This window comes from Homarus americanus, unplaced genomic scaffold, assembly GCF_018991925.1.
Source record: "Homarus americanus isolate GMGI-L3 unplaced genomic scaffold, GMGI_Hamer_2.0 scaffold32929, whole genome shotgun sequence".
Lineage (NCBI taxonomy): Eukaryota > Metazoa > Arthropoda > Malacostraca > Decapoda > Nephropidae > Homarus > Homarus americanus.
In genome coordinates, this window is record NW_024737097.1 from 15,606,232 (window position 1) to 15,618,717 (window position 12,486).

The 12,486-nt window shown below is 40.5% G+C and overlaps 1 protein-coding gene across 5 annotated transcripts in view; it reads left to right on the forward strand.

Annotated features, from left to right (window-relative positions):
- LOC121873240 (axoneme-associated protein mst101(2)-like) overlaps positions 1–12,486 on the forward strand; it is a 37,734-nt gene extending 25,248 nt beyond the window's left edge. For 2 of the 5 annotated variants that reach the window (XM_042376630.1, XM_042376634.1), the window contains 2 exons: positions 8,948–9,294; positions 10,050–12,486. In XM_042376630.1, coding sequence (XP_042232564.1) covers positions 8,948–9,294; positions 10,050–10,904 — 1,202 coding nt within the window. In that variant the 3' untranslated portion in view covers positions 10,905–12,486. Of the gene's footprint in view, positions 1–8,947; positions 9,295–9,899; positions 9,980–10,049 lie in introns of all 5 variants that reach the window. The other 3 variants (XM_042376631.1, XM_042376633.1, XM_042376632.1) reach the window with 3 other exon arrangements.

The following is a 12,486-nucleotide window of genomic DNA, read 5'->3' on the forward strand; positions in this document are numbered from 1 at the left end:
ATTGCACATATCCCACATAAAGTTTGTCTGCACCAATTTGAAAATTATGATGCACAATGATTTGACACTAATATTCAATATTAAAAAAATGCTCTGATTACGTTTCCTTATGCGATATCATGAAAAATTTGCTAAATGAACTCGCCTTAATGTTTACTTTGCGAAGCCAAAATATTAATACGACATACCGTTTTCGATATTTAAATACAATCTAATTAATTTTCCTAGATCAACATTAAAGTTTCATAAAGTCATACTCTTGAGGAAAAACTGTCAACTACAAAACAAAGCACATTGTTGAGAGGTTTGGAATAATACTCTGGCGTGGGAGAACGTGCTAACCCGCATCTTCAGAAAGTTTTTGTAAAGCAGCTAAATTAACTTCATTCTTACCTTAAAAACATAACCAAAATCAGGATTTGCAATTTTCATAAAATTGTTTTTCCTTAGTTTTTGTTAAAAATAAATCTGTTCTATCCACTCGAGGACGTCGTGTGTAGCACTTCAACAAGTGACCAACACTTAGCAGCGACCGATAGAACGTTTCCCGATCACCAAACACTTATCAGCAAACCTTTTATACCTTACCTAACCAAAACCTACCTAACCTAACTTAAAATATTGTAGGTTTGATTGGTTCACATTCTCTACGATAAATCACGTAATGTAGTATAGTCGCCGGATGTGTGAATGTTTGGAACAGTCGCTGGGAAGCGTTCCTGTCTCTGAAACCTTCCACGTTCAGGTTAAAACAGTCAATAATGGCGTCACCAAGAAGTAGCGCGCCAATGTAAAATAGAGTTGAGAACGAAAAACAAAAAATATCACGAAAATAGCAAATCGTCATTACTTTGGGCGACATTCTTGAGGTAAGAAAGAAGTTTTCTTCGATATAAAAACTCTCCTAAGTTACTTGTTAACTAACCCTCTGACTCCCAGTATTAATATATTTGTGAATCAAAACTAATACTGTAATGCAAAAACCATTGACCTATACACATAAACATATCCCCGGGGCTTTTTGTCATTGTACAGAAGCGTACGTAAAGAAATTAGTGTTGAATAATTTTATCCGCAAGTGGTTTTTTGTGGTCTAGTGCGACTGTGGTTTGTGGAATATTTAGTACTTCACATATCATAACCACAGAAACAACAAAAATGACAATAGAGCAATACACTGATATTCATTTTACTCCCCTTTACACGAACACTATTGGTAGATATACAGGCGGCTATGTTGCAACTCTTGTTTCCCACACGCCACTGTATTGAACCACAGAGGCAGTATATTCCACTAAGGCACCAAGCTCACTCCGGTTAGGTTACGTTAGGTTTTGCCTTCATTGACGGGTAGTGTTAATACTGTTACCGATTAAGTCGAAAACATAACCGATAAAAGGGCAGAAGTACTTAATAAAGATCAACACTATCATCATATGAAATCAGACTTGAGTATGTGGACGTGGCTGATGTTATAATGCATTACCGTGCTTCTACAATTCAGGTCTTTTAAGTGCGAATTCCGGTTTAGTTACAGAAACTAGTCATACAAAAATATGAATTACATCTAGTTACGAAAAGTTGGACAAAGAAACAAATTACTATCAGATGGTTAACTTCTGACGAAATCTTATTCCAATAAAGCCATTTATGTTAATTTTGTCCATTCATTAGCATTTTAGTCGTAAATATTCATATACTTTTCGTGGATCCTGTTGTAATGAACTGTGTGAAACTGTATTGGTTCCTAGTCGACTCTTGCAGACATACTAGTGTGTGGTTGAGGTCAGATGAGTGTTCCTAGTTATGAGACTTTACTACCGCCTCCTACAACCACTGCGGACGTTGGCTCTCCACGCACCTGAGCAATATACAGGTATACCACCACAGGTCAAAAATCACACACTAATAAAATATATCTTAATGCCTCTTAATTGGACGCCTGCAGTTGTATTTTCCGTTCATGGCCGTGGTAATTTGGCTTGGCTTGGCCATGCGTGGGAGCCTATGGGTAGGTTCTGAGGTGTGTGTAAAATAAAAAAAAATGGCATTGGGGAACAGGACTTTCAAAGTAAAATAAGTCGCTAAGTAATAACCTATAGCTCTTATAAGTGAATTCCAGGCCAAATATTCCTCCCCTAATTTTTTTTTCATTGCCCAAGAACCTTATCCAGTCGATTCTTGAGGTGGTCCTTTTGTTGAGGTATTTTCTGCATAAGTAAAAATGTTTGGTCCACTTACTGTGTTTTACTCATGGACCAATAAAGAGCGAGAACGGACTGCTGTGCATTAGGAAGTAACAAGCTGCCCGAACTATTAAAATTTAAGAAAGCTCGATACAGAAGTAGCTAGTGTAATTTTTGAAGGTGTGAAGGAGCCATTAATTTGTTAAGCAACTACAGTAAAGACACAAACAGGTAATATCATAGGTAATAAACATCCCTATAAGCCAGTCAATGACCAAGTCACCGACTACCTTCATTTATGGTATCCCACAAGACACTCATCAATACAACCCATCCTCCCTACCCAACCTTCACTTGTTTCTATCCTTGGATACCTTCTGATGAGCACACCAACTAAGATCCACAGCATGACATCTCCACCCATCTCGCCCAAATTTTGCCCCCAATCACTTCCCTTGACAGTTTGTGACGTACACTCCTCCCTTCAGACTGCGAGAGATACGGGGTGGTGTACCAGACTGGCGAGCAAGTAGTGGATCCAAATAATCCCTGTGAGACATGTCACTGCACGGGAGGGGATATCGTGTGCTCTGTGGTCGTCTGCGAGTGGAGGCACGACTGCGAGGGCCACCACATCCCCGGCATTTGCTGTGCATCCCACGACCACTGTTCTCCGTCAGGTGTTATCACCAATAACAACACCATATTCTATTAGTACCTATAGAACGTATACAAATAAACTAAATACAGGCGGGAGAATTCTGTTGTGCTTCATAAGTTTTCATGGAAATGATCGAGGAATTAAAATCCCTAGTTCAAATTGTGCTGTTTGCAGTACAGCTGTTGATCCTTTCCGAATGTTTGATTTCTGTATTACTACAAGTAATAGTCAAGAAGAAATTCCTGTGCAAAAGTATATGATTTTTTGTGTTCAAAAAATATTGTTGGCATCTCCTCGCTGTGCAAATTGATTTCCGGAGTGGTTTCTCGAGCTCTACAAGTGAAAAGTGAAACTGGGTGCCATAGGTATGACTGCCCGTTAAGGGCAGTGTGGATGCAACACACTGTATAATATACCTTCGGTACACTAGGAGACAGCATGGTCGGTACTGCACTCAACCACATTCACTTCCTCAAGTTGTAAATTTAGGTACCAGTTTACAGCTGGGTGAACTGGTGTAGGGGTAGAAATAATGATGGGTACACAGGGCTCATGCCAACTTGGATTCAAACACTGCTTAAGGTTCACACTCAGTCAAACCATCTCCAGGCTCATGCTTAGTGACACAAGAGTCCAGGCTCCGGGTTCAGTCCGTGCACCGCTGCAGACCTAAGTCTATGAATCTGCAGCCAGGCGCGCCACCCATTCAGATCTCAATCCCTGTTTACTCGAGTAAATCCTGCCTGCAGCTGGCTACCGATTCCCGGTAGCCGTCAACACAGACACAGCGTCTGGTTTATGAAGGATATCGCAGCCAGAATCATAGGTTAAAACAAAATTTCACAAAAATGCGTCTTGTGCAAGGAAACTAATGGTGCATGGACAATTAATTAACACGTGATAATAAGTTCAGTTACATTACAAGATGACTTACATACTCAAATAAAGCACAACTAAGTCAAATGGTCGCCTCGATGCTTCTACACTTGGTGTCAGCAAGAATACTGGCACTTGTTCTCTTGTCTTCCCACTAAACACAGAGGATCGAACGTAGACTACGTTGGTGAAAGTTTTCAAGTGCCTTGAGGTGCATCCTGTATGTGACCCATGTCTCGTTTCCGATATACGTGCAACTTCGTAGATAATTTCAGCTCCCTACAGCTGAAGACACGGGTACGGAGTCTGCCAAAGTCTTGAGAAGCACTTCTGATCCGATGTTGAATCTCTTCATCGATGTCAGCGGTGGTGGACAGGTGGGAGCCGAGATACCGAAAGTGGGTAACATTAGAGAGGGTAGTACCGTTGAGCTGAATGAATGGTGAAGGTGTGGCTGAACCAGGGGTAGGCTGAAGAGAATCTGAGTCTTAAGTACATTCACCTGAAGGCCGAAGTGTGCATACGCATCTGCCTAGGTGTTCAGGATCTCCTGGAGGTAATGTTCAGTGTGAGTGACAAGGGTGAGGTCGTCTGCATACTGAAGTTCAGTAATGGAAGCTGCTGACACCTTTGTTCCTGCCTGGAGTCGTCTTAAATGTTGAAAAGATCCTTCATCCGGTACTCGATGTCCACCCCGCCGGCTAAATTGGCACTGGCACGAGTAAGGAAGGTAACCAAGAAAATGGAAAAGAGAGTTGGTGCCAGTACACATCCTTGTTTTACCCCCCGTTTGGATGGGGAAGAATTCAGACTGGGTGCCATTTTGCAGGACACTGCCGTTCATGCCATCGTAGAGTTGCCTCACGATGGCAATGAATTTTGGTGGGCAGCCAAAATGGCTGATGGTTCGCCAGAGGGCTTCCCTGTTGACCAAGTTGAAGGCCTTGGTTAGGTCGATGAAGGCCATGTACAGGTCACGACGCTGTTCTCTGTACTTTTCCTGTATATGGCGGGCAGCAAAGATCATGTCAGTGGTACCACTTAAAGCGGGGAATTGATCCCATAAGAAATAATGGAAATAGGCCAAATTGGGACCATGGCATTGTACTCGACACTCAAGAGAATTTTATGATATATTTAAAAAAAATTTACCTTAGAACCATTTGTTATACATTTGATATATTATTTTAAGAAATTATTTTACTTTATAAGTTATTTAATGTCCTTAAAGTTCATTGGGGACGATGTGTGCAACGTAGGTTGTGCCAGCGACCTGGTAGTCCGCAGCAACCGTTGCTGGTGAGCACTCACTCCAGTGGTTCATTGAGACAAAATATTTATTAGACTTTTTTTTTTTCATACTTCGCTTCAAAGGTAGAGATGTTTGGCGTTAGTGGTGGGTGTTGGGGGATGGAGGATTAGTCAGAGGTTGAAAAAGAAAGGACTAGGTGGAATGTCCAGTCCTACCCTTCTTTCGTCTAATCACATCTAATTTTACATCTATACTAAAGTTTATGTGCTTTCTTTTGGTTTGGAAACTCATGGCTACAAAAATGATAAATTAATTCACTACAACTAGCATGAAAAAACACAACAAAAGCAGGCATAAACACAACACAGTACTAGTCTGGACGAAACAGAGTGGGAGACTGGTGCTGGGACGTGTGTGCATGCATGACGCCAGGAAAAGGAAGAAATTTCAAACGCTTCGGCTAAAAATCCGTATATTTTATCGGGAGTTTTAAATCCGTAGATTTTATCCGGAGTTTTCAGAGTTTTTGAGTGGAATCCACTTAAATGCAGGGACTTTTTACATGGATGGTCACAAAAAATTGACCACTTAACTGCGAAACTGCTCTTATAACAAGGACCTCCTGTACCACAAACACTATACAGTAGGTGGTATCATCATACACAACCGGATACGACATAGTGCTAGACTCACGACCTGGAGCACACTCATTAAATTACATTCCCACTTTGCAATAATTCTCTTCCCACAATGACAGGTCATGACTCTCTGCAGCATGCCCACGCCCTTCGTCAATATTTTTACTCTGACAAACTTATTATCACTTTAAATATTCCCCTTTTTAATACAAAATAACTAAAAAAATAATGACTTAGAACCCCGCCTTTCGTGGCGGGCTCCGCTCCAATCAGCATGGCACTGATTGGCTGTGAAAAAGAAGTAACCCAGCACTCATTGGCTCCATCAACACACTATTCTCAACCGTAGGTGTTTTAAATATTCCTTTATGCTTTGTCTCTTTCTTCCCCCTTTACCGTTATGTTCTCCTCTCCTCCCCATGTACAGGTGTAGAGAAGCACATGTAATAAATCAGAAATAATTTTGAAACTCCCATTTTTTAGCTCATTAAGTTACAAAGTAAATGAGGAGAAGCAGTGTGAGGTGGTGTCTGGCCACTTTAATGAGCAGTTATGCTTCATGTCCCAATAAAACTAATTCTATTCTAATAAAATACTCTTTAAGAAAATTATGGATATTTACGTTTCGGTTCCCACTCAGTGTTATATTGTAAGCATTTCACAAATAATGAATAAACATTACCTGGAGACAAAGTAAAAATCATCCGTAGGTGATAATGTAAGAACCAATTGGAACATAAAGGGTATAATGGACTTCAATATATACGACCGTGTCCGAAGAAAGGTATTATGGAGAGCAATATACCCCAGCAGGTGTGAAAAAAGGTATTTTATGTATCAAGAGGTACTGTACTTTGCAGTAAATTACCCTTTTTGTCTGAAATACCCTTTATATACCCTATAATATTTACATTGTAGAATATAATGCAAGCTCCTTAGCTGCTGTGTGAAACTGTTCTGTGACGAGAATATCACATCGATTATAATTGCAAGAACATAAGAATGGAAAAAAATGCAGCGGGCCTATTGGTCCATATTGGGAAGTCCCGTTTACACCTAAACCCCATCGCTCATATATCCGTCCAGCGTATATTTGAAGCTATCCAGTGTATTTGAGTTTATGATGATGTTTGGTAACTTTTTCCATTCATCCACTACTCTATTTCCAAACTAGTGTTTACCTCTCTCGCGCCTAAATCAAAATTTGTCTAATTTCAAACCATTGCTACGAGTTCGCTTCTGGTTGGATAAGTTGAGTACCTTTGTTATGTCACCTTTGTTTAGCCCTGACTTCCATTTATACACCTCTATCATATCGCCTCTCACTCTACGTCTCTCGAGGGAGTGGAAATTAAGATGCTTTAATCTGTCTCTGTACTCATGGTTCCTAATGTCTTTGATTAGTCTTGTCATTCTCCTCCGAATTCTTTCTAGGGATTCAATATCCATTCTGTAGTACGGTGACCAGAACTGAACTGAGTAATCCAGGTGTGGTCTCACAAGAGCAAGATACAGTTTTAGGATGACCTCGCTAGTCTTGTAACTAACACTCCTTTGTATGAACCCAAGTACTTTATTAGCCTTGTTACGAGCAAAAACACATTGTTTACTTGGCTTAAGGTTCCTACTTATCATTATTCCTAAATCTCTCTCGCAGTCGGATTTCTCTATGGCATCGTTGTTCATCTGGTATCTGGTTTCTCTGTTTACATCTCCTATACTGAGTAATTTACATTTGTCCACATTAAATTTCATCTGCCATTTTTCAGACCATGCAAAGAATTTATTTAGATCATCCTGTAGTTTTGCAGAGCCCTCGTCATATTTAATTACACTCCTATTTTAGTGTCATCAGCAAATTTACTTATGTTGCTGTCTACGCCTAAATCGATGTCGTTTATGTATATAATAAATAATAATGGTCCAAGTACTGAGCCTTGGGGTACTCCACTAGTGATGTTACCCCAATTGTATTTGGTGCAGCTAATGCTTACTTACTGTTTCCTGTCCTGTAGCCACGCCTTAATTCGTTTTAGAATATCTCCTCCAATTCCATGAGCCTCCACTTTTCGTGTTAGTCTTTCGTGGGGGACTTTGTCGAAGGCTTTTCTAAAGTTGAGGTATACCACATCATAATCATGCCTTCGCCCATGGATTTGAAACGATGAAAAGAATATTAATAGATTTGACAGACATGAACGCCCACTTGTGAAGCCATGTTGGGAATGATTGATCAATTTGTGCTTCTCCAGGTGATTTCGAATAATATTTGAAATTATTGCTTCCAGTAATTTGCCTACAATTTATGTTAAACTGATTAGACGGTAGTTAGAGGATAGTGATCTATCTCCCTTCTTAAAAATCGGTATTACATACGATATCCTCCAAGATTCTGGTACTACACCCGTTTTTAAGGACATGTTAAGCAAATTTGCTAAGGGCATACTAAGCTCGTCCTTACATTCCTTCAATACTCTGGCAAATATCTTATCGGAACCTGGTGACTTATTAGGTTTGTCTATTTGCTTACTAACATCGTTTTTAATCACTACCATCTCGTTTAATCTATTTTCTTCACTATCTCTGTATAAAGTCGGCGCCTCGGGTATCATGTTTAAATTTTCTGTGGTGAAAACTGTTGAAAAATATCTGTTCTGATTATTTCTCATTTCTCTGTCGTTATCCATTAGCTCGCCGGTATCTGACAGTATTGGTCCAATCTTGTCTCTTGGTTTAGTTTGATACATTTGATACATTGTGTGAGGTCATATAATTCACCCCCAGATGTAATACCCGTTCTCTCGGCTGCCATTTCAACCTATCAATGTTTGTCGCTGTTAGCAAGTTCGTTCCCTACCTCGGCATTAATAAAGTGGTTTTCTCAGTTTGACAGAACTAAATTGGTATAAGTTATGATACAGATAATTGGATTATCAACATTAAAATAGTGGATATGTAGGTAGATCTGAATTAATGTGCTTAAGTTATAGCGATCCAATAACATAATTTGGTCAGACTTTAAATATATTCAGTAATAAATTTGGCTAGAATAGGAAAGTTTGAGTTTGTATAATTTTAGTCAAGTCAACAAGATTGGTTTAGAAAAATACAAAATAGACAACAGATAACTTGGCAGGATACTTGTTACATAGACCCTTATTTGAACATTCAAAACTTAATGAAAAAGCAATTTGTAAAGTGCAGTATATTTCCTTTATATTCTTCTTATATTCAGTAAAACACCAAAAAAATTTACACTGGAGTGATGGATATTTTTCTTTGTGTCAAAAGTAGGGTAAATTCATGTGTCCTAATGATTTGCCCTCTGTTGCAGATGACAATGAAGACATTTATGCGACTCTTCCTGAAACTGGCACAGGACAATACACAAGTAATAATGAAAGTCAGGGAACTGCCCAACCTGCGGTCACGCCTACAGCAACCAAATATCCAGTGAAGGACGGAGGGGAAGAGACTATCAAAAGCGCATCCAAGGGAACTTCATCAATTATAACTATTACGCCGACAAATGAGGAAGAGCCGACCACAACACCAAGAGTGGAAGCTAACGAGGCAGCAGAGGAAGTGCAGACCACAACACTAAGAGTGGAAGCTAACGAGGCAGTAGAGGAAGTGCAGACCACAACACTAAGAGTGGAAGCTAACGAGGCAGCAGAGGAAGTGCAGACCACAACACTAAGAGTGGAAGCTAACGAGGCAGCAGAGGAAGTGCAGACCACAACACCAAGAGTGGAAGCTAACGAGGCAGCAGAGGAAGTGCAGACCACAACACTAAGAGTGGAAGCTAACGAGGCAGTAGAGGAAGTGCAGACTACAACACCAAGAGTGGAAGCTAACGAGGCAGCAGAGGAAGTGCAGACTACAACACCAAGAGTGGAAGCTAACGAGGCAGTAGAGGAAGTGCAGACCAACACTAAGAGTGGAAGCTAACGAGGCAGCAGAGGAAGTGCAGACTACAACACTAAGAGTGGAAGCTAACAGGGCAGCAGAGGAAGTGCAGACTACAACACCAAGAGGGAAGCTAACGAGGCAGCAGAGGAAGTGCAGACCACAACACTAAGAGTGGAAGCTAACAGAGGCAGCAGAGGAAGTGCAGACTACAACACTAAGAGTGGAAGCTAACGAGGCAGCAGAGGAAGTGCAGACCACAACACTAAGAGTGGAAGCTAACGAGGCAGCAGAGGAAGTGCAGACTACAACACCAAGAGTGGAAGCTAACGAGGCAGTAGAGGAAGTGCAGACCACAACACTAAGAGTGGAACGAGGCAGCAGAGGAAGTGCAGACTACAACACTAAGAGTGGAAGCTAACGAGGCAGCAGAGGAAGTGCAGACCACAACACTAAAGTGGAAGCTAACGAGGCAGCAGAGGAAGTGCAGACTACAACACCAAGGAAGCTAACGAGGCAGCAGAGAAGTGCAGACTACAACACCAAGAGTGGAAGCTAACGAGGCAGCAGAGGAAGTGCAGACTACAACACTAAGAGTGGAAGCTAACGAGGTAGCAGAGGAAGTGCAGACCACAACACTAAGAGTGGAAGCTAACGAGGCAGCAGAGGAAGTGCAGACTACAACACTAAGAGTGGAAGCTAACGAGGCAGCAGAGGAAGTGCAGACCACAACACTAAGAGTGGAAGCTAACGAGGCAGCAGAGGAAGTGCAGACTACAACACCAAGAGTGGAAGCTAACGAGGCAGAAACGACCATCAAAGATGTATCCACAGGACAGGAGAATAAAATTTTCACAGAGGCACCAATAATACATGAAGCTGCTCAGGCTGATGAAGGAACTATTACTTCTAGTGATACTGTTGAACACGCCGAGGCAGGGGAGGTGGGCACAACAGAGGCAGAAGCCAGTGAAACAGCCGGGTCAGTTAAGGTTAGCATTAACGGGGAAGCCTTCCAAGATCTCACCAACAATGAAAAATTATCCCAGGCAGAAGATGAAAAAAAGGAAGTGGAAGATAAATATGTTGATGATCCAACAATATCTGTAGACTCTGCTGGGGGTGAGGCTGTTTTGTCAACTGTAGACGATAGTGACTCCCCCCCAAAAAATAAAACTGGAACAATTACAGAGGACATCAAAGATGAAGTACCTGCAGTGGTAGTCAGAGCCCCTACAGATGGAGCACCCCCAAGGGGCACTAATACCACTGAAGGAGGTGAAGTCGATGGAGAAGCCTACGAAGCATATTCAAGTGGCAATACCAAATTGCATCAAAGTCTTGCAGATAGAGTTGCACGCTTTATTCACAGTTTTATCTAATATTTCCACTCCATAATAATGACAGAAAATTTGTCTTTGGGTCAATATGCCCTTACAAATATATTTAAGAGATATTTGCTTTTCGTTACTACATAATAATTTGGAGATTATGTCTACTAGCAACTGATAAAAGTATAGTTGTGGGGAAGAAATAAAAAAACCCGTACTTATAAAGTTATCGAGTAAAAGATAATTAAAACCCGCATCAAAGACAATAAAGAACATGGTATTATATGCATGTTGCTACTTTGTTTCTGATAGGCTAAAAAACCTGCGCTGGTTGTTGGCTTTACTCATATGGGAAAGTGAGACACTGAGGTACACACTGATCCACGGATCTCCGGCCTACAGTGGTCTGGGCATTGTTGCAAAGCTTGTGTTAATAATCTGGATTCACCTGGCTTGCTTACATCACCACCACTGAGTGGCAAAGACAAGTAGGCCATGAAGCGGGCAGGTACAGCCAATCAAAGATGCATCGACCCCACCCCTGGCTCTTGTACTCACATATGCAATTATTGTGTCAGTTGAGTCTATTGCACAGTATCTGCCCTTAAACTTATGTCAAATTATATCATATAATCCTCACGTTGTAAAGAAAATGAATTTCTTCATGAAACACTCAAGATTGAATGTGGATCATGTGATGTTGAAATTTGATGATGTGGGAATATTGTGGCAGCACTGGTTGTAGTTGTGTTGCCAATTCATTAATATAATATTCTACATTACTGAAGCAAATTTATGAATATTTGGCAACTTCTCATGATCTTAAATAACGATGAATAGTTTAATATAAAAATTGTACCTTTGGATTGTTGAATATTTATCTTGACAGTAATACAGCCCAAAACAGATCCAACAATCACAATCCCCATTACATACAGCCGTACTTTACCAAGTATTGCCAAGATGGTGTCGATACATGTTTGGCACGAGTTTTGGTGTATGCACAACCCTTGTTGGACAGATATTGCTTACCTTCCAGCTATCAGGCGTTGATGATACACTTGTCCAGTGCCACCTGTATATAACATGGTTCTACATTTGTTTCGTGTAAGTGAAGATGGTGAAATAATCCAGTCATTTTCAAGATTTTTCCCTTATTTATTATTATCATTAGGTTTATGTGTACTTTGTGCGATATGTATGTATACATATACTGGATATATATTTCTCGCCAGGGAAAAGGTTAACTTTATTTCCCGGTGTTGTACCTTCCACAAGATGTTAGTGACGTGGCCTTCCCTGCCAGTCACAGTATTTCCTCACATCCGTGCACTATAACTATAATTACTACACCAAATAAAACATACATATAGTATATACTTAACATCTTTCGTGATATCCGGTGTATGTGCACTCTTAGACATAAGGTTGGTTTCTTAAAGTGTTAAATATGACATTTTATTCCAGATCATCAGAGGGTTTTCTTGATCTTGTGACTCTTACTCTTAATAATTGTAGTTAACACTAGTTTATTGTTATTTCCCAGTTTATAAACACTAGTACTTTTGCTCGTAGGCATAGGAGTGAATGTTGTATGCGTGCCAACCAAGGAAACAAATAAATTATTTATTAA